At 44.9% G+C, this 25,746-nt stretch overlaps 1 protein-coding gene across 4 annotated transcripts in view; it reads right to left on the bottom strand.

The window, feature by feature from the left end:
• LOC118391768 (roundabout homolog 2-like) overlaps positions 1 to 25,746 on the bottom strand; it is a 136,114-nt gene that overhangs the window by 83,936 nt on the left and 26,432 nt on the right. For all 4 annotated transcript variants that reach the window (XM_052457762.1, XM_052457763.1, XM_052457760.1 and 1 more), the window contains exon 2: positions 25,003 to 25,329. In XM_052457762.1, the coding sequence (XP_052313722.1) occupies positions 25,003 to 25,329 (327 nt within the window). The remainder of the gene's footprint in view (positions 1 to 25,002; positions 25,330 to 25,746) is intronic.

Here is a 25,746-nt window from a genome sequence, read left to right on the forward strand (position 1 = left end):
CAAGTTGGAAGGCATTAATTGCAACTGCGCTCAATTATTATACACACAGATACAGACACACACAGATACTATTCAGATATTCAGATTTAAATTCTTAAAGAAACACTCCAAAAAGCATCACTATCCCTTAGCGAACCGAGAATACGTGTTTTTCCTCCTTTCTCACTTAGTGTGAGTGAGACTAATTAACACTAGCCTAATTGCTGAACACTCTACCAGGGACAGAGGTGGTGACTGTTATTTCTCACTATTAGACAAGGAAAACGCTAGTATTGAAAATTCAGTACCCTGCAACTGATTGAATAGAGAGTGATGGTCGGTCCCAATTCAGTACCCTGCAACTGCCTTGTTTTACAGTAATGAATTAGTCTCAAACTTAATCTACAGATCTTTAAGGGACCAATCTGTGTGTGTGTACTTATACATGCGTGTGAGTGTATGTGCTTACCCTGGGGGGTTGTGCTGTAATTTAGCCACTAATGTCCCCGCAATGTCACCCCAGCAGGGTGGATCTGAACTTAATCTGATTAATGACAACTCGCTCCTATAATGAAGGATGAGAAAATCCAACAGAACCTGAGCACATTACCATAACCATCCTTATGGGGACACTCCCTATCTATGTCATGGCTAACCTCCCTTATGAGGACATTCTTTATCTATACTGATGATGGGTAACCTCCCTTATGAGGACTCCCTATCTCTGTCAATGGGGCCCTCTCATCGCTTACGTTTGTGATCATTTCTCCAAATGTCAAGATAGCGTGGCGTCCCTTCTCGAGTGTGTGTGTGTGTGTGGGTGCGTGTGTGTGTGTCTACATACATCAGCGTGTTTTGTTTATAAGCAAGGTAATACCAGATTGAAGTGTCAGATTGAGAGAATTGGGGATGTGTTTTATTTTCACCCAACAGTGCCACAGAGATATATGCTAAAAGAGAGGTTTTCTGGGGTGAATAAACTGAATTAACTGTTGAGGCTGGTGTTTAACCGCTCACACCACACACACAGCCCCTGACCTTATCTCAACATCATATCAAACTTTACCCAAACATCATTAACCCAGACCAAAACAGTGCACCACCAAAACTACTTAGGGACCCGTCCATTCACAGCATGTGGTTTGGGGGAACCTACTGAGCTTGCTACTTCCCGGGTCCGGATTGGAGTGCCACAAGGTTAGGGAAACCTTGAGTTGACCTGTCACACCCTATACAAGGGGCCCTTGCTCCTAGTTCCTTTGATTCCTCTCTTCGCTCTCCTTCCTTGTCTTGGCTTCACTGGAAGCATCCCAATGGAAGACTATTGCCTATTTAATGCACTACTTTTGACCAGGGCCCATAAACCAGCAGCTTTGAGAGAAGAGGGCTCCACATAAACTTGATTAAGCACTGACAATTACCCATAAAGCCCCTGTGGGGCAAGATTAAGCAGATGACCCTTGACCCGCCAGTACTGACTCCCCCTTGGGGGAAGCCTCTCAACAAAGCCAGGTATAATCCTTACCGCAGGGCCTGCACGGTCCACTTCAATTAGGAGGGGGAAACACACACACAGGGATACACAGAGCGGGACACACCACACAAGCCGAAAGACATGCACACACACATAGACACAGATATGTAAAAAAAGAAAAAACACACACAGATACACACAAGCATTGCTTATAAATAAAACACACTAATGGACTGTATGAGAAAGATAGACCCTAATGAAGGAAACCCCATTCCATCTATCACCATCTATCGCCTTTTCTGTGTGAGCCAGCTCTTTTGCAGTCAACAATCACAAGGCACAGCTGTTTGAGTTAGCTGTCAACGTGCGTCTCTCATCCAATGTAGCTGTTTGTGTACGCTAATGACAAATACAGTTGTCCTACAAAATGACAAAAAACAAGTCTAAGCTTACCACTCTGTCATCTACATGCAAACATATCCATTACATTGAATCAAACAAAGAAAAGAAGTTGCGCATATAAACAAAATCAACAATATCAACATTGTGTATTTATAATATCAATCTCTTCACCAGTGACCGGCGAATGACTCTTTGCAATGTGTCACACTTACAATATGCCCCGACTACAACGACACTATTCAATGTCCTTGCTAATATATCAGTGCATTGTTTGTGCTCATGATTTGACATAAATGCTCGGGGCAGGCAGGCGGCTCACTTTTAATTAAAAATCTACTTTATCGGTATCATCAAATGTTCATCACATTCACCAGATGTTCAGGAAGATGCTTGTGTGTGTTTTTTCCTCCTGACAAGTCATTTTCAGCAGCCCTAGGGCTGGGCAATATGACGATATATATATCATGTGACCATAGAAAAACCTCTAGCGTTTCATATTGTGCTCTATCGTTTATTTCCTTGTGTCGCAAATCACACTCTTTAAGGCAATCTTTTTCGTCAATTGGACAACGCTTTTGCAACACAAACAAACATGGAAGAGTGAACATGACACAGAGCACAGAGACACGGAGCTCTTACCTAAAAGAGGGGCTACTTTGGTCGCATGAACGTGGTTTGGGTATAAAAAGTCTGACACGGACCAGAAAACCGTCCACTGCAAAATATGCCACAGGCCCCGACAACAGGCTCAAACACCACTAACCTCTGACCACCTACACGGTCCCGACAACAGGCTCAAACACCACTAACCTCTGACCACCTACACGGTCCCGACAACAGGCTCAAACACCACTAACCTCTGACCACCTACACGGCCCCGACAACAGGTCCCGACAACAGGCTCAAACACCACTAACCTCTGACCACCTACACGGTCCCGACAACAGGCTCAAACACCACTAACCTCTTTTTACCACCTACACTGACCTAACTCTACCACCTACACGGTCCCGACAACAGGCTCAAACACCACTAACCTCTGACCACCTACACGGTCCCGACAACAGGCTCAAACACCACTAACCTCTGACCACACGGTCCCGACAACAGGCTCAAACACCACTAACCTCTTTTACCACCCACGGTCCCGACAACAGGCTCAAACACCACTAACTCTACCACCTACACGGTCCCGACAACAGGCTCAAACACCACTAACCTCTTACCACCTACACGACAACAGTCCACGGTCCCGACAACAGGCTCAAACACCACTAACTCTTTTACCACCTACACGGTCCCGACAACAGGCTCAAACACCACTAACCTCTGACCACCTACACGGTCCCGACAACAGGCTCAAACACCACTAACCTCTGACCACCTACACGGTCCCGACAACAGGCTCAAACACCACTAACCTCTGACCACCTACACGGTCCCGACAACAGACTCAAACACCACTAACCTCTTACCACCTACACGGTCCTGACAACAGGCTCAAACACCACTAACCTCTGACCACCTACACGGTCCCGACAACAGGCTCAAACACCACTAACCTCTTTTACCACTACACGGTCTTACCACCTACACGGTCCCGACAACAGGCTCAAACACCACTAACCTCGACCAACACAACAGGGCCGACAACAGGCTCAAACACCACTAACTGACCACCGGTCTGACCACCTACACGGTCCCGACAACAGGCTCAAACACCACTAACCTCTGACCACCTACACGGTCCCGACAACAGGCTCAAACACCACTAACCTCTGACCACCTACACGGTCCCGACAACAGGCTCAAACACCACTAACCTCTGACCACCTACACGGTCCCGACAACAGGCTCAAACACCACTAACCTCTGACCACCTACACAAGAATCATGTGAAACAGTACGGAGAGAGACTACGGATGAGACCCAAAAAAGTACAGTTGAGTGCTCAAAACAAACCCCCGACTCAGACGTTGCAAGAGGCTTTTGCCCGCGGCACACCATATGGCAAAGAATCAGGAAGATGGAAGGAGATAACAGCTGTCATTACAACTTACATCTGCAAAGACATGTCCCCAGTTTACACACCTGAGAAACAGGGGTTTCGTGAGTTGGTGCAAACACCCGATCCAGGTGCCAAATGCAAATTGATTTGTGACACACATTAATGCCAAAATAATATGCGAAAACAGGCAAGCCACCAAATATATATATATATATTTTTAGGCCTATATTTATTTTGTTTGCAACTATAGTTGAAGTGTTTTCTATTTACCTTTTTAAGATTTTGTACATTCATATTTTCGATTTTGTTACATGCTTAATTGAAAATTTGCACAGGTTCTCAATAAAATAAATAATCAAATATGAGTAACTACCTTTTCATTTGTTGAGTATAATTCAAACTGTAATAAGAAATAGGCCTTCACATGTGGTCATTCTATATAAACTTTTTATAAATTGAATTTACAGAAAATGTGCTATATCGTGATATGTATCGTTTATCGGGATATGAAATTACCTATATCGGGATATGAGATTTTGGCCATATATCGCCCAGCCCTAGCCCTACTCATGAATAAATATTCAAATAGATGATGGAGAGAGACAGAGATTGAGGGATGGTCTTAGGCTGGTGGGGACTGAGGGGGAGAGAGAGAGTGAGTGTTCAGGCTCTGTTGTGTGGGGGGTTTGAGGCGGTCATCTGACAATCTGTCCACTTGCATCTCAAGCTGATATGAGGCAATCTGTCACACACACACACACACACACACACACACACACACACACACACAGAGAGGAGACGGGTTATTGAGGGCTCCCACACACACACACACGGGTTATTGAGGGCTCCACACACACACACACACACACACACACACACACACACACACACACACGCACACACACACACACACACACACACACACACGGGTTATTGAAGGCACACACACACACACACACACACACACACACACACACACACACACACACACACACACACACACACACACACACACACACACACACACACACACACACACACACACACACACACACACACACACACACACACACACGCACACACACGGGTTATTGAGGGCTCCACACACACTAATCACTGCGTTTTATCATCCTCAAGCATTGATCTGATTTGGAACCAGCGAAACATAATATCCACACACACACTTTAACAAGTCCCCCAGACCCCTGATACGATTTCAAATGGGAGATTCAAATCCTAATACGTTATACGACTCTGGATATACATAAAGTCATAGTTTATTCATAGCCGTCTAAGCCTCCGTCTCCTGTGCTGTATCGATGGGGTGTGTTTGACATTCAATGAAACCGGCCAGTGCCTATAATGAAAAGGCCAATGTACGCAATCTTTGCCTCATCTCTTATGTGTTGAATTAAATAGGCCTCGGCTCTCCACCCCTCAAGAATGTCACAATGTCATCTTTGACATATATTTCAGACATGAAACCCAGTCTATATGGCCTTATGGTTTGCATGTCTGTTTTCTCTATGAGGGAGATATATGTTTACTTTGTCTCGGTAACCAGATGCATAGGCAGATGTATAGGGGGTGGGGGGATTGAGTGTCTTGGAGGAGTCCCCGAATTGGTGATCAATAAAAGTGATTGTTGGTGGGTGGGACTGGGGGTGGTGTGCAGATGGTAGGCCTTAGGGGGCCTCTCCATGGGGGCCCCATGGGTTCCTGGCCCCAACACTTTCACTAGGATTAGCCTGTAAATTCACAAATAGACACAAATACACATGCAGCCACACATACACACATTGAGTGACATTAGAGCTCTGCTACCCGATGCGAGCCTGACGGGCCCCGACGTTATACATCGGGTTAGGGTGGGAAGTACCTGTTTTTTCATCAATAACTAGGGTATGGGTAGGGCTCAGGTATCACTAAATTGATCACTAACATTTTGAAGCTGAGCCATAATATATAATGTTCCTTGAGTTTTGTCGGGTTTTAGAGTGACCTTTAAAGTAAAAGCTAACTCCATTCTCATGTCTCTTCGCTCTTTGAGCAGCACCCTGTGCATTCTGGGCAATTCTGAGACAAGGAGAGCTCTCCTTCAAGGAGTGAATGGGAGTCAACTGGGCACTAGCGCAAACCCCAAACATTAGCATTAGCATGGCTATCTGTAATATTGTACAGCTTTGTGTGATGATAAGCTTAGTTAGCCGCGTTACGCAGCATGACAGTCTGTTGGGTGGGGTGTTATACAGTGAGCTACAAAAGTATTGGGACAGTAACACATTTTTTATTGTTCTGGCTCTGTTTCATGAAAAAATAATTCCCGCAAACATCCCTTCTAAATTTGAAAGTAATCCTAGAAGTAATTATCTACTTCTTCAAAAGTATCGGTAATCTGATTACAATATTTTTTTAACGTCATTTTTAACGTAACGCAATTTAACATTACTCCATCCCTGCACACACCTTTACATGTACACATAGGCTCTCTCTCTCTCTCTCTCTCTCTCTCTCTCTCTCTCTCTCTCTCTCTCTCTCTCTCTCTCTCTCTCTCTCTCTCTCTCTCTCTCTCTCTCTCTCTCTCTCTCTCTCTCTCTCTCTCTCTCTCTCTCTCTCTCTCTCTCTCTCTCTCTCTCTCTCTCTCTCTCTCTCTCTCTCTCTCTCTCTCTCTCTCTCTCTCTCTCTCTCTCTCTCTCTCTCTCTCTCTCTCTCTCTCTCTCTCTCTCTCTCTCGTTGAAGGAAAATCAGAGCTGATTAGCACAATTGAGGGTAATGAGCTGAAAACAGTAAGCAATTGGGGATGTTTTGGGGCGGCAGGTAGCCTAGTGGTTAAAGTGTTGGGGCATTACCTGAAAGGTTGCTTGGTCGAATCCCTGAGCTGACAAGGTAAAAATATGTCGCTCTGCCCCTGAACAAGGCAGTTAACCCACTGTTCCTAGGCTGTCATTGTAAAAAATAATTTGTTCTTAACTGACTTGCCTAGTTAAATAAAGGTCAAATAAAAAATATTTGGTTCTTGTAAAATTGCCTTATTGGTTCTACAAATCTACTCAACATGGCAGATAGTCTATGTCAACATGGATTCATAAGGTAGACCAGGTAAGAATTTGGTAGGCTGTACACTGAAATGGCATGCATTGTGCAGAAATAAATGACATATTTGGAAACAAAATAATCAATGGCATTTGGTATGAAACCTGATAGCCATATGCTGCTCCTGCTTGTAAATTGCAGAAGTGTCTGTCAGATTGTGTGTGTGTGTGCGCGTGTGTGTGTGTGTACCTCCGGGACAGACAATCTCTAGTTACCCCTCATAATGGAGGGGCTATTAGTGTTGGGACGCAGACAGATATCCCTGTCTACTGCTAGGACCACAGCTGTCATGGAGTGTGCATGTGTGTGAGTGTGTGTGTTGGGGGGGATTGGTGGCATGAGCTGGACGGGTGCTTTGAGGGGGAGGTGTGCGTGTATGTGTAGGGGGGGGCTTGTTTGGAGCTTAAAGGCACGTGTGGCCTGGACATCTGTCCCACCCAGAGACCCCTCACACACACACGCACGCACGCACACACACACACGCGCGCGCGCACACTCACACACCTCCCTCGACGCTCTCCCCTGGACGTTTCATCATCTCCAAATTCCCGATAGGGATAAAGGAAGGACCCACTCTGGATAATGAGACTGGTTGATGGAGGCAGGGAAGGCTGGGGCTGCTATGGTGAGGCAAGCACTGAAGGACCCAGACAGATATTGCCTTGGGGACAATAGGGAAATGAGAAGGGGGAGGAGGGGAAGCTGGGGGGGATCAGACCAGTCCAGGATGGTCCATCCCCCCCAGCCACAGGACCCTGATGGTGCATTTACTTCTCTCCTTCCCTCATTTCTCCTCATTTTATCCCCCTCTTTTTTTTGTGGTGTGTGTTTTTCCTTGTCGAGCCACTCATTTAGACGCTGTCTCCCCTGGTTAGGCCCGTCAGCTGAGTCCAGTTAACACACAACAGCTGGGGATTCCTCCCCTTACCCTCACAGACCCCCAAACACCAACCTTTTGGCGACTGATGGATGAAAGGCAGCTGGCCCCACCCCGGCGGTGACGGGCATGAAAAATGATTTCCTTTATGACAGAGAAAACGCACAGGACCCACCAGGTTGAGGGGAGTTCTGACACACCGCCATGCATATGATACCTGGGTTTTTTTCTGTTTTATTTTACTGGACAGAAGATGATGAGACAATGTGTGAAACACAGCGTTTGTGTTTTTGATAAATACGTGTTTCCATTTGGGTAGGTATACGAGGTAATACTGCTTACAAATCAGGTTTCCCGTCATGAAGCTTTCTATTGTCCAGCCACTACCCATTTTCCAACCACTACTTTTCTCCTTCCCCCCTTATGACACCCAGGTGGTGACAGCTCGGACAGCAGAGTCCCTACCCATCTTCCCGAAAGCACCTAAAATCCTACCTTTTCAAAGAGTACCTTAAAAACAAACCCACACACACAAAAAAAACATTCCTGAACCCAACACTTGTCTCCCCCCTCCCCCCTAGCTCTGACTTTGCTGATAACTACTTTGTTGAGGAAAAGTGTACTGACTATGCCAAGATGAATGCACTAACTGTAAATTGCTCTGGATAACTACAATGTAAATGTAGAATGGATGCATGACAGAAAGCATACAGTTCTTTACAGCTTCTCAAAACTCATCAGCTTTGGCCGGGGCATCTCATGAAAACACGTCCCATAACCACGAAAAAACAACGTCCGTATCTCAACCTCACATGACATAAAACACGGTAGCTCGGACTGCCACAAAAATAGTCAGTGGAGGCCGGCAGAGGCTGGGGAGGGAGAGATGGACGAGGTGAGCTGTCAAGGTGCAACATTTTAGGGCTTTCTAAGTGCTAATAAACGCCCGTGCCTCGGCCTCCCAGCAGCCTTTCACACCCGGACCTGTCAGGGCGACAAATTGGAGTTATAAATGAGTGTGTGTCGACTGCTCGGGTCAATGTGGAGGGTGACTGCAGGCCCTCATTATCAGGGGGAGTAAGGCGTTATGGGGGTGGAGAGAGAGAGAGTGAAAGAGAGACAACCTTTCCTTTCTTGCACTAACACTCACACTTGTCTTGTTGTTGCTTATTATAACCGTGATATGTGGTTGACTGACCTAGCTACTTTAAGATGAAGTAACAGTAAGTCGCTCTGGATAAATGACTAAAATGACTATAATGTAAATGTAGAGAGAGACACAGAGAGAGAGAGAGAAACCTTGCCTGTGTATGTATATGTGTACATGTAAAAGCGTGTTCAGCGTTGGGGAGTAACGGATTACAAAAAAACTGTAACTGTAATCCGTTACGTTACCAGCAAAAATATTATAATCAGATTACTAATACTTTTGAAAAAGTAGATAAAATACTTATAAGATTACAAAGGGATGTTTGCTGAATTTTTTTTTTCATGAAACAATTCTCTGTTTTCTTAATTACCTTTCATATTAGCTTCAGTCAACTGAAAAAGTGCTACTTTGATCTTCCCGCCTGAGCAACATACACGGTCAAAAAAGAAAAAGTTATGGCGCGCTAACGCAGTGCATTTTTTGGATGGCGTTTCAAAGAACAATTTGTGTTCAAAGAAGAAAAGGGCAGGAATGTTACAGTTCAATGCAAACTATGTTTGCCCATGGTAAAGCTGCTGTCGACATCCAGACACTCCACTTCCAAACTGAAGAAACACTTGGAGGTAAGGATGACAATTGGCAGGTGTGGCGTGTTAGCTTGCTTAGCTAGTCTCTAGAGACACAGGTTGTCTTCACAATGTTACCAATGTTCCAGCATAGGTCAGAGATTTCAGAGAGTACTAGCTAGCTACTTAGTCAGATTTCTAGCTAGCTAGCCTGTTCAGTTTGCTAATTTGCTTGCCAACTCTCCTACACTATTACAGTTGTAGATAGTTGGGTGAGATTTACTGGGCTACATAGCCTAGCCAATTTTTGAAAGCTAGTTGCACTCTGTAACCCAACATAACAAGATGCTGACTCTCAGGGTTGTTGCTAACTTAGTTAGCTAGCTATGGTTTCAGAGTAACATGCTACCCAAATCAATAAAGCCACACTGCAGTTTTCCTGCGGTTCAATTGTTTTTTTCAACAAAAATAAATGCCTGTGTTATTCAATCATAACTCAAAGTATAATACTGTATTAGTCCATTGTTTAATTTTTATATTTGAGTATTTCTAGACAAACAATATAAACCACCATAGACATCCTTGCATCCACAGCTTTTGTTACGGAGTCTAGTTGATAGGTAATCGACTAGCCGGACTGTTCCCTGGGACTCCAGTTGTAGGGATTCGTAACAATGCACAAACAAGGCTATTGAACCTGACATTGGTGTCTGTCGTTATTCCTTTATCTAACATATCATACTGAAACAGCTTTCTCCATGTGTGAGTGGTTACATGTCAAATCAAATCAAATTGTATTTGTCACATGCGCCGAATACAACAGGTGTAGTAGACCTTACAGTGAAATGCTTACTTACAAGCCCTTAACCAACAATGCTTTAAGAAGTTAAGAAAATAAATAAATAAAATGTACATGTTCCAACCCCAGCTCTGTGTTTATCAGACAGGGGCAGACTGTAGAAAGTGAAACATATGTTTCAAAAGGATGGACAAAAGTTTTGAAAAGCTACAATCCTTAATGGGAACAATAACAGGGTGCTCACTCCACTGTTATTTAACTTCTACTGTAGTGTCATAGTTAAGTAATTACATTAGGCTTTTTCAGAGGATGCATAACAATCAATGGACGCCCCTGAGCAGGAAAAGTGAGCCAGGTGACATGGAGGAGTGCAGAGATGCACAGCCATCTACAGATGGCCAAAAAATGACATTTTGTACACCATTGAAACAAGCAAAACTACAACCAGGAGGATCACACACCTCACAAAGCCGGGTTAATCACCTGGTATTTGGCTTCGTCATAGAGGATGTGCAACCCTTTTCACTAGTAGAGGTGCCTTCATTCTGCAAGCTACTAGAAGTAATCAGTGGTGGGAGAAAGGTCATGTGTAGAAATCATTTAATGCAACGAATTGAAAGGGAATTTGAGTCCACGAAAGAAGCTCCATCCACCAAACTCCAGACTGTAAAGTCAGTCTGCACCACAACAGATATCTGGTCTGCCCATAACAGAAGCTTCTTCGGCATGACATGCCACTGGCTCAAGGAGGACACCTTGGGGAGGAAGTCAGCTGCTTTGGCTTGTGTGAGACTGAGAGGACGTCATACCTACGATGTGACTGCTGCCAAGTTAAAATGCACAAAGTGAGGGCCACCTGACAATACAATGGAAGCAACTTCGTGAAGACATTCCGGGAGTTCAAAGGAAATGAAGAGGAGCATGATGAGATGGATGATGGAGTGAGGTTTGATGATGTGGGTGTGATTCTTGAAGAGTAGGTTGAGCAATAACTTTTTTCTCCCTTTATATCAACATTGTGTGGCACACACCCTCGACCTCATCGCCACCAATGAGGTGGACAAAGCTGCATCCCAAGGTCCATCACGAAAATTGTCAAAATGTTCCAGCATTTGGAACAAAGCACACAATTCCACATTAGCTTCAGAGCCAATAGAGGACATTGCAAACATGAAAGTAACTGTGCCATGTGTGACAAGATGGAGCTCAGAGTACCGTGCCATCTCCAAACCCATAGCCCTCACAGATGACCAGCTGGGGCAAATCGGTGAAGAACTGGGTATGAGCAGAAAATGACATCCTTGTGAGATTGCTTTTCTCAAGGAGCCACTCACATTCTCTATTGATCTTCTTCAGGGAGAGAATAACTGTTCTCTTGGCTTTCATATCACAACAATCCTAAGCTTGAAGTCTAACCTCTCAGAGAAAATACCTCTTGCGACATTCTCATCACTGCGGTCATTGAGGCTACAGACTGCCGGTTTGGACCTATGCTAAGCACCCATGAGGCAAAAATGGCAACTGCTACCGTGCCAAAGTTTTGACTGTGTTGGCTCAACCCCGGAAAGAGAGAGAGGATGAGGTGAGGAAGTACCTCGAAGACTTTCGAATCCTTGAAATCGTTCCCCGTAGTCCGGGAACTTGTTTCTGAAGTACAACCCTACACATGACCTCCAGTGCCCCAGTTGAGTGCCTTTTCAGCTATGGTGGAAACCTGTTTACCTGTCAGCGAAACAGGATGTCTGATGCTCATCGAGAGAATGTCCTCTTGCTGCGATACAACAGCAATGTCTGCCTTCAATCATCTAAGTAGGCTAGCTTCAGAATAGGCATACTGCAATGCCATGTCTGATATGTGTAAGTAAGTAGGGGTAAGTAATCCTTCTCACCCCCTTCTCTCCCCCAAAAAAAAGATTTAGATGCAAGTGGCTGTTCCACTGGATGTCATAAGGTGTATGCACCAATATGTAAGTCGCTCTGGATAAGAGCGTCTGCTAAATGACTTAAATGTAAATGTAAATATGTGGGTTTTTGCACCTAGCTGCACTTTTTTTGCTTGAACTTAAAAAACGACTTGGTGGCCTAAATGTGTGATTATACTGTGCATGTTGTAAAAATTATATTTCTCATTTGAGTCATTTAGCATATGTGCACTTATTCAGAGCGACTTACAGTAAGTAGTGAGTGCATACATTTTCATACTTTTTTGTTCTGGTGTCCGGTGGGATAAGTGTTTAGCAACATCCAGGCCTTACTTATACCTGGTTTTAACATATGTCCTTTGTCCTGAACATTGTGTTTGTGCCCACATTTTTAGACAGGTGTACATGATTAAAAGACGCATTGTGGTCTGACTGTGATCAGATCTTATAGGTGTAAATGGACAAGATCAGGATGAAGGATTAATGTTAGAGGCAGATATGCAGTGCTTAAATACCTTCTTGTCACAATGTTTTGTGATGTGTTCTAATGTGGCTCTGATTAGTGGCTCAAACATCAGTAAATGTTGTTAAATTGGTAATATATATTTTTTTCTTGTGTGTTTTACGGGTGAAGTAATCCAAAAGCAACGGAAAGTAATCAGACTATGTTACTGAGTTTAGGTAATCTAAAAGTTACGTTACTGATTACCCTGGGTGTGTGTGTATATGTGTAGCCTACAGTTTACAATTTGTGTGTGCGGAGGACCAGTACGCTCCTTGGTAACAGTGAGTTAGAGGGAGGGAGGAGAGGGTAGCTTATGGGGGTTGGCTTGGCCTCCACCCTCTCCTGCATGCATCTCCTCCCCCCAACAGTCAGCCCCATGCCTCAGGCCTACTAGGCTAGTTTGATTGAAAGAGACATATTTAAAGTCAAGAGGGGCCGTATTAAAATACAACTTGGCAACTGAAATGTTCCGACACCCACCCCCTTCTTCTCCGATCCCGCTATCACACACCCCCTCTCCCTTTCTATCTTTCTTCACCCTCTCTCCCCTTCGCCCTAGCCCTCTTCCCCCAAAAGCAGCACTGGTCTGTTTCAGCCAAGGAAAGCAGCCTGTGGACACACACACCTCTTTGGGGTGTTCACATAGTGCCTCGCTTCATGGTCCATTCCCATCTCCTATATTGGTGTTCCTGCTCTGGCTGTGCTCACCCGACCAGGGGTAAGAGGTTAATCCCCAATACACCTTCCCTCTTTTTGGGTGGGGGAGGCTGCTATGTGTGTGTGTAGATATATATTTGGGCCACAGTCCCCCAGGACTGAGCGCCATAATTCAAGAGAGTACGATAGGGCAACATGTCTGCTGCCAGGCAAGAAGCCCTCTCCAACCTCTCTGCCGTCACACTGGGGCATTCTTACTGAAGCCAGATTCGAAGCAACGTTCCAAATCGGCCTTGGACAAAAGTACTGCACTATAAGGAAATCGGGTGCCACTTGGGATGCATGCTATTTCTCGTGAACAGCACCAACAAAGGGCTATCTGTTACCTAAATAACTAGGGGAGGGTGGGGTAAGTTGTGCCACGCTTGTTTCTAGGAAACCATACACAAAATGAATAATTTGACCAAATATTTAGGAAGAGGTAATCATTTCATGGAGTCTAAAGGAAAAAAACACATGGGAAAAGTGCTAAACAATAAAGGGTGCAGCAATTGCTAATAACCCATCCGCAACCGCCCGACTATACAGTGCATTTGGAAAGTATTCAGACCCCTTGACTTTTTTCCACATTTTGCTATGTTACAGCCTTATTCTAAAATGCATGAAATCGTTTCCCCCCCCTAATCAATCTACACACAATACTTCATAATGACAAAGCAAAAACAGGTTTTAGATTATTTTTTTTAAAGCTGAAATATCACATTTACATAAGTATTCAGACCCTTTACTCACTACTTTTTTGAAGCAGCCTTGGCAGCGATTACAGCCTCGAGTCTTCTTGGGTATGACGATACAAGCTTGGCACACCTGTATTTGGGGAGTTTCTCCCACTTTTCGATGTAGATACTCTCAAGCTCTGTCAGGTTTGATGGGGAGTGTTGCGGCACAGCTAATTTCAGGTATTTCCAGAGATGTTCAATCGTGTTTAAGTTCGGGCTCTGACTGGGCAACTCAAGGACAAGGACTTGCTCGAAGCTACTCCTGAGTTGTCTTGGCTGCGTGCTTAGGGTTGTTGTCCTGTTGGAAGGTGAACCTTTGCACCAGTCTAAGGTCCTGATCGCTCTGGAGCAGGTTTTGCATCAAGGATCTCTCTGTGCTTTGCTCTGTTTATATTTCCATCGATCCTGACTAGTCTCCTAGTCCCTGTAGCTGAAAAACATCCAGACAGCATGATGCTGCAACCACCATGCTTCACCGTAGGGATGCTGCCATGTTTCCTCCAGACTTTACACTTGGCATTCAGGTCAAAGAGTTCAATCTTGGTTTCATCAGACCAGAGAATCTTGTTTCTCATGGTCTGAGAGTCTTTATGTGCCTTTTGGCAAACTCATGTGCCTTTTACAGAGGAGTGGCTTCTGTTCGGACAATACCACAAAGCCGGATCAGTGGAGTGCTGAAGAGATGGTTGTCCCATATCAAAGGTTCTGAATACATATGTACATTTTGCAAACATTTCTAAAAACCTGTCTTTGCTTCGGCATTTTGGGGTATTGTGTGTAGATTGAGGAATACAAATATGTATTTGATACATTTTAGAATAAGGCTGTAAAGTAACAAAATGTGGAAAAAGTATAAGGGTCTGAATAGTTTCCGAATGCACCGTATGTTATAAAATGAAAATCTGTGGCCCTTACCCGACCCTTACCCGCTAATATAGAAAATACGCTGTAAGGTACAGTCAGACACGGTAGACATTCTTTTGGAAAGGGAGTGCAGGATTGTTTTTGTCTGATTTAGATGTTTCTGCTTATAATTTCCGACATTTGGTAGTCTACTTGTTAGTCAACTTGTCTATAATTAGATACATCAAGTGAAACTTTATTTGTCACTGTGAAATTACTTAGATGCATTAGAGGAGGAAGTGTCAGAAGTTGAAGACACACAGAATATGATCCAGACCCAAGAGACAACCGATGTGGAACAACCCAGTGATGAGGAAGAGGGCCCTGCTGAGGTTGCTGTTACATTCCTGTCAAGAATGGGAATTTGTCCTGGTCTTTATCCCCACCTGAGAGGAGAGGTTGCCTGTCGGCTGAAAATATTATCAGGATGACCCCAGGGTCAAATGAGATACGCCATATCTCGGGTTGATGACATAAAACTATTCCTGACAAAGTCAATCGAAACTATAGTGATAAACATGACCAACTTGGAGGGGAGACGCGTTTACAAAGACAACTGGAAGGAGGTAGACCGGACAGACGTCCAAGCATATGTGGGTCTCTTGATTTGGGCTGGTGTGTACAGAAACTAATCTAGCACCAGTTTATGGGATGCAGAGTCTGGTTGGGCAATTTTCCATGCCACTATGTCACGCCAGATATTTCACGTGTTGTCACGGGTGATTCGCTTCGAGAACCGTGATACAAGACCAGGCCACTGTTAACAAAACAAGCTGGCAGCGATCAGAGAGGTTTGGCACAAGTGGGTCGAGCGCCTGCCACTCATCTACAAACCAAGTCCAGGCACATACAACAACCAGGGGTGGCAGGGTAGCCTAGCGGTTAGAGCGTTGGACTAGTAACCGGAAGGTTGTGAGTTCAAACCCCCCAGCTGACAAGGTACAAATCTGTCGTTCTGCCCCTGAACAGGCAGTTAACCCACTGTTCCCAGGCCGTCATTGAAAATAAGAATTTGTTCTTAACTGACTTGCCTGGTTAAATAAAGGTAAAAAAATAAATAAAAAAACACCGCGTATTGTCCAACATGTGCATGAGGACACACAAAATGTAACCACCATTGATTGACAGATTGTGAACATTTAAATGTTTTTGTCATTGATAGTAATACTGTTATTGTTGATGTTGTTCTTTAATGTGTTCAGACATTCATTTGGTAATATGGTAAAGTTTTCATGTGTAGTTTTGGGCCTTTGTCCTTTCTTTACTAATAAAATCATACCTGTCAGTTTTGACCGGGAAAACAACAGATGTTATTTAGTATCACTATTAAAATGTTTGTAATGGTTTCGAAACAAATCTCTGTGTTAAACTTTGACACAAAGTAGTCTGTGATAAATAGAACAATATGTTTCATCTGAGTATTTGTTATAGTCAAAAACCCATACATTATACATGTTTCACTCAAAAACGAGTTGTATGAGCTCAGGTCAATGAGGCCTACAGGCCATAAATAGCAAATGGAAGTGACAAACGTGAAATGTTCACAAGAACGTTCATATAAAGATCTAACACAACATTAGGTGATAATATATCTATTATTATGGATTTACAAATCAGCTATAATGGGGGTGGTCATTTTGGACCGGGAACACAGAATTAATTAACATGAAACAAACACAACAGGGTTAATTGTTCAGTAATCTTATGGCTTGGGTGTAGAAGCTTTTAAGGGGTCTTTTTGTCCTAGACTTGGCGCTCCGGTACCGCTTGCCGTAGAGAAAGCAGTCTATGACTTGGGTGACTCGAGTCTCTGACAATTTTATGGGCTTTCCTCTGAAAGTGATGTACTGGGCCGCATGCACTACCCTCTGTAGCGCCTTACGGTCAGATGCTCTTGATGGTGCAGCTGTAGAATCCTTTGAGGATCTGGGTACCATGCAGCTTCTCTTCTGTTATTATATGTTGTCCTAGAAGACTAAATAAACCCTTGCTCACCAGAATAATGTCATAAAGCAATAGAATGTATGCTTCAATCTTGTTGACATCGGTAAAGATGTCTCCATCATCTCTGCTTCTTTTGCGGAGCAAAGACGTTTAGGGACCGGCGAGAAAATGCAATAACTCAACCCCGAAAAAACTGGAACCTTTTAAAAATGTCTAAATGACATCAGTTTGTAAGGAAATAAAAAGCTGTGAAAATGACTCATTCAAGACTGTAAATTAATAACAATGATTCATTCTTTTTTCATTCAATAATTGTAATGTAAATGGTCTACAGTGCAACACAATGGGGCAGTTATCTAAATTATCAGCAGCCGATTCAAAATTCTAACTGTCGCATAATAGTGACTAACTTCTGCTAAACTTGAGAGGTACATCCCAGCCTCCTGCATAGTTGAATTCATTCTGCGAGGCACAAGTCTCACGCTAAGTGACTTTGAAAAGTATACTTTCTTCAAAAATGCAGTCATTTTAGCTTTGAAGGACAGTTCAAACAGACTGACAGAAGTATGTTGCGTCAAAAACTTGGATGAAAGGCTCCTTGGAAAACGTTATTTACCAAAAACAAGCACTTCAGACTGGCAGAAGTTAGAGGAAGAATGAGCTTCACAGCAGGAGGCCTGTTATTACAAACACTATGTCCACTTGTTATTCAGTGCCTCTGTCATGTCTGTGAAGTGTGTGTGTGTGTATGTAAGAGTCAGCAGTGTGTGTGCTTGTGTTTCAGTGTCTGCAATATGCATTGGGGGCTGTGTGTGTGTGTGTGTGTGTGTGTGTGTGTGTGTGTGTGTGTGTGTGTGTGTGTGTGTGTGTGTGTGTGTGTGTGTGTGTGTGTGTGTGTGTGTGTGTGTGTGTGTGTGTGTGTGTGTGTGTGTGTGTGTGCGAGCAGAGTATACACCCCTTCCCCACTGGATAGAAGGACTGACCCAAAACAATTGAATGGCAAAAACAAAGAGAGGGGGCATGGGGAGAGCGCGGAGGGAGGAGGAGGGCGGGGGACCTGCCCCTTTTGCCCCCCAAGCGTAGTCCTTTTGTATGCAGATACCCCCAACAATAAATCCATTACTGAGGTGGTCTAATCTGTGTGGCCAGCTAATAGAGACATTGTCTGCCCTGGAAGAGGATTACTTTAATCTAGTAATGGTCTGCCTTGGCCTATGTTAGGGGAGCATGGGGCCATGAGGACCCCCTTTGTCCAGTGGGGCAGTTGCCCCCATTCTCCCTAATTCCCCCCACTGCCCTCTCTGCTTTGTCTACTGTACTCAAGCCATCTGGAGAAAACCGAAAACAAAAAAAGCTGCTCCACCACAACAGTAGTCTTCTCACAATCATCAAGGATATGAGAATTGAGAATACTAATCAAAGTCTGATAAGTCATTTAAAATGACGTTTCAAAAGGTGCTTAAGAGAGGAGGAATCCCAAGTAATATATTTAAGAGCGTTTCATGGCTTTAAAAATAAAAAAATAAAAAATACATCACCGCCCGGGGAAATGGCGTAAAAGAAGTGTAGGGGGACAATGGTTCAGTCGGTGTGAAGTTTATGTGAGAATGCAGCCCGGAGGCACTGTCGTTGAACAAAGAGTTGATGAGATGCCAAACATATAAAGGTCTCAGCCATTTGCAAAAAGCTGTATGACAATAACATTGCCATAAAATGCACATAAACAAAACAAAATGCTTAATTGAACTGAATTCTTTTATTTATTTATTAAGTCACCCTTAAATCTTTTCAGAAAATGTGACATCCCACCATGTTTCCCAAAATGGTAGATCTAGTATTTTCGTAGTACCGTATCCAGAAGAGAAACTTGATATTGTTTTGCCTTTACTGTAAAATCTATTAAATTAAATTGGTTATCTCAAGTTGGAAGGCGTGCAAAAAGATCAAACGCGTCATGCAGATTTACTTAAAGAATGTGTGTGGGCTCGGAAGCTTTCTTGGTGCCCAACATTCAATGAGGGACAGCTTGCCAAATCCCATACACTTCTATATCCGCCTTCCCTCAGGAGCCAACGCAGGGTTAAACTAGTTCTGAACATAGTCTGTAGAATTACTCACGCACACACAACAGCAGAGAGACATGACAGAAATGCAGAATCTGGACTGGGACTGGGCAGTGAGCAAGAGTGCAAGCTACAGATATAGGATCTTAATTTGAGCCAGTTTGCTATAGCAGAAAAATAATCCTGCAGCACAGGAAATGTGAATTATTATTATGTGGATTATAATTAATATAATGTTTTTGTAGGGATTGATCCATTTTTCATTGGGGCCAATAAATAATTTTTAAGTGTAAATTAGAAACTTTACAAGCCTTTTTAAACCTTGACTACACTACAGTTTGCATCTCCTGCCATGCAGGAAATTCCTGCAACAACAGGATGATGAAATTAAGATACGACATCTGTATATTGGGTGCCCACATTGGTGTTAAGAAACAGGTTGGTTTTCAATAATTGTACGTGTGCTTATTCACTCCATTGTTGGTAAATGGCAGTTTCTTTCTCCCAGACAGACCAACCGCCACATCGGGGGATTTGGAATAAACACAGCCAGGCCAGTGACAATGCCAGACACCGCACCGTTCTAGCATCTAGAAGAATATGCCAACCAATTACACTGTTGGGTCATTGACACCTTTGTACACTACTGAAATGTTTTATTATTTACAATGGTGGCCTACCCCAGCCAAACCCGGACGATGCTGGGCCAATTGTTGTCACGAATCCCGCTTCCTGAGTCTGTGTTTGCCTGTGTTTCTGTCCTGGAGTGTGTTTCCGGTGTCCTGGAACGCACCCTGTCTGGTTGCCGGGCGAATTAGCTTGTTGGGAGATCGATGTTCACCCGCACCTGTATCCCATCAGTAATCTGCACACCTGTCCTGATCATCACCTCTCCCCTTCAAAAGCTCTGACCTGACATCCATTCCCTGCCGGATCGTTAGCCATGAACAGTATGTTGTGCCATAGTATCAGCCTCAAGTTGGATAGAATTTGTTTTGTTGTTTTTTACGTATTGCTTGCCTTAAACTTACCTCCGTTTGTTCTGTCTTCAGTTACTCACCCGGATCATTTACCCCATTCCCGCCTGGTCGTCTTAGGATTCCGCTACCCCATTGGATCCACCTATTTACTCCCATCAACTCACCACCGCTGCCCGCTACGCCACCTGGATATATCTACCCATTCACATTCACTTGTAAATAAATACTCACCTTCTTCCTACTCTCCTTGTCCTGGTCTGCTTCTGGGTTCGATTTTGAAAGAACGTGACAATTGTGCGCCCGCCCTATGGGACTCCCAATCACCGGATGTGATACAGGCCGGATGTGATACAGCCTGGATTCAAACCAGAGACTGTAATGATGCCTCTTGCCTTAGACCATAAACAGACCTAAATTGAGGTACATGTCATCACATTTGTGTATTGGATAGAGATAGGATAGGAGGCAGATTAAATAGGAGGCTGTTTGTGTGTTCCTACAGGTGTAGGATCTTCATTTGATCACTCTCTGCAGGCGAACGTTCCTGTAATGCAGGAAATTAAAAGCTAATAGTATATTTAAAAAAGCTTCTGAAGTTTGTAATTTCCACTTTGAAATTTCAGACTTGATATTTCCTTTTGAAAAATGGATCAACCCCGACAAAAATTCACATTTCCTGTTGCTGCAAGATTATTTTCCTGCTTTAGCAAACTGGATCAAATTAAGATTCTACATCTGTATGCTATTCAATTCCCCTGGGTGATGCCAACTTCCTTAGTTCGCTATATAAGTTATGCTAGGTGTCAGCAAGCTCTCCTGACTTTGTGCATCATGTAGTTGTTGTTGGTTGCAGCTGAGACAGACTGGCAGGCTAGTCATCTCTGACACTTCAGTCTCATCTCGGAAACGGTCAAGACCACTGCGTCAGTGGATGAGCATCCTGCTGTCTCAGTCCAGTCATGACATATGGGCACCTTCTGGGCAGCGTGATGGCTTCCAATGAACACTTGGCCCAGGAACAGATGGCAAAGGTGTACTTTCTACTGACCCTCTGCCCACCGCAGTGCCCAGTTCTCATCAAATGTGCTGAGCGCTGTTAACCCTGTGCCCATTAATGTGCCTTGCACATGAAGACTCCCAAACAACTCTCTCTAGCATGGCACAGAAAGGGGGGATGGGGAGTTCAACTACACCCGTTTCCCCCGCGTCAACAAACTCTAAACCAGATGGATCTGTGACAAATCCATTTCGATCCAGTCGAATGACTTAAGCTCTTCTCTGACCTTTCCAATTCTGGAGCGGTGGTCATCTTAAGGTGAATTTCAGCTCAGAGAATTCATTAAAAAAACATATTGTAGAAATCAATAGAGAGTTTAAACGTCTGTTTGCTCGGTCATTTGTTGAGGGTCAAACGCAGCTAAATCCCCTTGAAATGTGCTTTTAATACAGCAGCATACGGTATTGTCCTATCGTTAGGCAAAGGCCACATTGAACGCCCAAAGTGTAATGCGTCTGTCAATGAAAAGTTCCCAGAGTCAATTAAGCGAAAACTTGACTTTGAAACGGCCTCTCGGCTGGCGGACAGCGGGCTCCTGGGGAAGAGGACAACACAACAAAATAAATGGAATAATAAAGCAGCCGTCAGTAGAACTATAAACAGCACCATATTCACCGAGCCTGACCCCACAGGAGTTCGCTTGGGGACAAGAATGGGAGTTGATCTATTTTCGCAACTGCAACTCATTTCCAAACAACATGCTTCTGAGATAACCAAACAAATCGAAGGAATTCTGTAATCACAGTATAACCCGGTTACAGGATTCAACGCGTAATAATCGACCTCGCACATCTAGGAAATACATCTTGCCTAATACTCCTACACTTGCCTAACAGTTTGGGAACTAACAGAATCTGACAGACGGTCGAGGTCAGTAGGAGGGTCTAGTGCATTTAACAGTGTGGTGGTATAGCCCGCGCAGATAGTGATCTGTATCCATGAGAGATAATGGAGCTTGATTAGTCACAATGGTCAGAGTGGGATTTTATTGTTCTATTGTAAACCTGGATGCTTCTTCTGTAACCCAGGACACACAATGGCCCTGCAGATGCCCCAGCATTCATTAGCATGGGGGCAGGGGTAGTATGTGTGTGGGGGGGGGACTGTTCCTCACACCACCTGTTGTCATGTCCTCTTGACCCCCATCCTCTCCAGACACACACACACACACCACTGGCCACAGGCCACCAGCACGGGCCTCAGTCTCATTAGCCCCAGTCTGGTCTTATTAATTCATGATCCTCTGAGGAGGACAGGTTTGGCCGGTGGGCCCAGCTCAATGACCACCAGACGGAAGGGGGACCAGAGGGACCAGCCAGAGGGTCCTGGCCTCACCTCATCTGACCCCTCCTTTTGAGTTTAGCCCCCCTGGACATAGTCCTGTCCTCTGCCCTTTCCTCAGCCCCCACGAGCCTGGCAGCAGGCACATTGATTCCATTAGTTAAGCCTGGACACACAGGAGGGCTCAAACAGTCTAAACTCAAAAAACAGACCGATTCAGAGAGATCAACTCCTAGACTAACCAACTCAGAGACTAATTGAGAGACAGAGCAACTCAGAAACAGACTAGCTCAGAGAGATCTACTCCTGAAGGGCTTCAAAGAGAGAGAAGACCATATCTTCTAGCACAGTACCAGTGGGCACTTTAAGTGGAAACACATTGGCACACAAAGGCATTTGACATAGCTGATCCCTGGAGACCAGATACTTGGAGAACTACCTCAGGTAGTTGACTTTCAGACTGGCAAAGCCAGTTGTAACCTAAAAGTGTTATCGAAACGGATGCTTTCACGATCAGAGTGAAAGAAAACAGGCAATTGCCACTCGTCCAATTACGAGTAAAACATTTTTTTAAAGATTTCACAACGATCTCTTGAAGAGGGGTTCAGGCAACAGAGAAAATGCATCAACGGTGACAAATTGCTTTGGAACCACTGATTGGTACACCTGGCAAGAAAATATGTCATAATCTGCTGAACTCTACAGGCCGGGGCCTGTATTTCTGCTCATAGCTGGACGTGAGGTTGGAAATTGCTCAGTGTGGAGCGTGAAGCAGTTATGGAGCACCATTTCCCATATTGGCCCTGACCCATCGGATTAATAACAGAGGGCAGCCAGCCTGGAGCTGCCTGAGGAGAGCGTGCCCTGTAGCAGCTTGGCCATTTGAAGAGGGGAGGAGGGCAACTCAGACACCCTTATCTGCCAAGTAACCCCCTTCCTAATCCCTTAAAACCTCCAAATACATTTTCTGGAGGAGGTGTGTGTGTGTGTGTGTGTGTGTGTGTGTGTGTGTGTGTGTGTGTGTGTGTGTGTGTGTGTGTGTGTGTGTGTGTGTGTGTGTGTGTGTGTGTGTGCGTGCGTGTGTGCGTGCGTGCGTGCGTGCGTGCGTGCGTGCGTGCGTGCGTGCGTGCGTGCGTGCGTGCGTGCGTGCGTGCGTGCGTGCGTGCGTGCGTGCGTGCGTGCGTGCGTGCGTGCGTGCGTGCGTGCGTGCGTGCGTGCGTGCGTGCGTGCGTGCGTGCGTGCGTGCGTGCGTGCGTGCGTGCGTGCGTGCGTGCGTGCGTGCGTGCGTGCGTGCGTGCGTGCGTGCGTGCGTGCGTGCGTGCGTGCGTGCGTGCGTGCGTGCGTGCGTGCGTGCGTGCGTGCGTGCGTGCATGCGCGCACATCTTACTTCCGGAGCATTGGCCCCAGGGCTGTCTCGTGGTTGGGGTCGCCCAGAGAGGAACCACTCTCCTCTGAGATGGTTGGGAGTTTTAGGGTGAGCGATATTGGCCAGGGCTAAGCTCCATAAAAGGAGGGTTGAAAGCATTTGACTTTCACTGCTCCCCCAGTAAAAACGCAGTTTCTGTGTTTTGAGGGGCAGTCTGTCATGGGGCAAAGACGGCCTTCACAATAGTTGAATTCTAACAAATATGTGTACATTGCTGTTTACTGGGGCTCTCCAACCCTGTTCCTGGAGAGCTATTCTTCTGCTCCAACCCCAGTTGTAACTAACCTGATTCAGCTTAGTAACAAGCTAATTATTAGAATCAGATTGCTAGATTGGGGTTGGAGTGAAAACGTCCTGGACAGTAGCTCTCCAGAACAGGGTTGAAGAGCCCTGCTGTATACAAACAGTTTGTCGGATAAGAAAGAGGAGCAAATGGCAGCTCTTGAAAAGGGAATGGGGTAACTGTAGCCTACCAGGCTTCATTCGAAAGCACTGAAAACCAGGCAACCAATATAAACCAAGAAACTATCCTCAACTCATATCAGGGAAAACTATTCATAAAACAGCAACAACAAAAACATACTGAAATACGCAAATTACCCGTTGTGTTATCAAACGGAATTACATAATGAAATCTTAATGCAATAGCGCATCGGCTAATCTAATAGTGAAATCAAATTGGCCTTCCACGTTTTATTAGAGCAGAGCAGATTGCAGCAGTGCCCTGTTGTGAAAAGCTGCCATTCTCACAGGGTTTTCTATAGTGTGTGTGTGTGTGTGTGTGTGTGTGTGTGTGTGTGTGTGTGTGTGTGTGTGTGTGTGTGTGTGTGTGTGTGTGTGTGTGTGTGTGTGTGTGTGTGTGTGTGTGTGTGTGCGCATGCTTGTGTCTGGGTAGCGCAAATGTGTGTGTGTGTGTCATGATTTCAGGAGCTAGCTAACATCTGTTACCTGGAAACAGCCACTTGTTGGCTGTTCTATCTTCACTTTCCAGTGACAGTTGTTACATTTTGCTTGTGCTAAGGATTGCCTCTCCTCTCTGTCAATGCTATGCAGTGCTATACTTTATCAATTTCTGGCTCAAACTTGGCTCAAACACTCCTCTCTATCCCCAAAAGCCAAAATGGCCAAGGCACTTACTTGCCACTTCCAGTGATGCGTTGCGACTGACGGCCTCGCCTAGGTAGTTGCGTGCCACGCACACATAGACCCCCTCGTCGGGTTTGCTCCGTCGACCATGGACGATACGCAGGAAGAACAGGGAGCCGCTGGGCAGCAGCATACGGTGGGAGCGCGGATCTTCCCTGTCTGTCTCCACTCGTTCGCCATCTTTGTACCACTCCACCATGGGGCTAGGACGCCCCTCTGCCTTGCAGTTGAGGGTGGCCGGCTCGCCCTTGGACACGATCAGGTCAGAGGGGTGCTCCACGATTCGCGGAGGGGCATCCTCCAACCTGGGTCGGGATCCTGGAATAGAGAGAGGGGGTAAAGAATTAATTGTACTCTGTTGTAGAGGTCTTGACGGTTTCAACAGACCCAAAATTCTGAGATCTGACCCGGGTCCTAAATTCAGACTTTTGTCTTGGATCTGGGTTGGGGTCTGATATAATTGGGTCTCGGATATGTGCAATTAAAATTGATTTACCAACTGAACCCAATTGGACCTGTCCTCTGTTCATTTAGTGTTTGTTGGATGAGAACTGCGCAAGTTTGTTATCTGTCAACCAATTACAATTCAATAAAACGTATAGCTTATGTCCAGCTGAAACCGGTTCTGGATGCTCACCTCACATGCACCTGCTGCTGAGGAGAGAGAGAAGAGAGAGAGAGTAAAAGGAGCCCTGGCCTAGGCCACTGTTGATTGCAATCATGGAGTAGTTTTTC

This window comes from Oncorhynchus keta, chromosome 12 (assembly GCF_023373465.1).
Source record: "Oncorhynchus keta strain PuntledgeMale-10-30-2019 chromosome 12, Oket_V2, whole genome shotgun sequence".
NCBI classification, from domain to species: domain Eukaryota; kingdom Metazoa; phylum Chordata; class Actinopteri; order Salmoniformes; family Salmonidae; genus Oncorhynchus; species Oncorhynchus keta.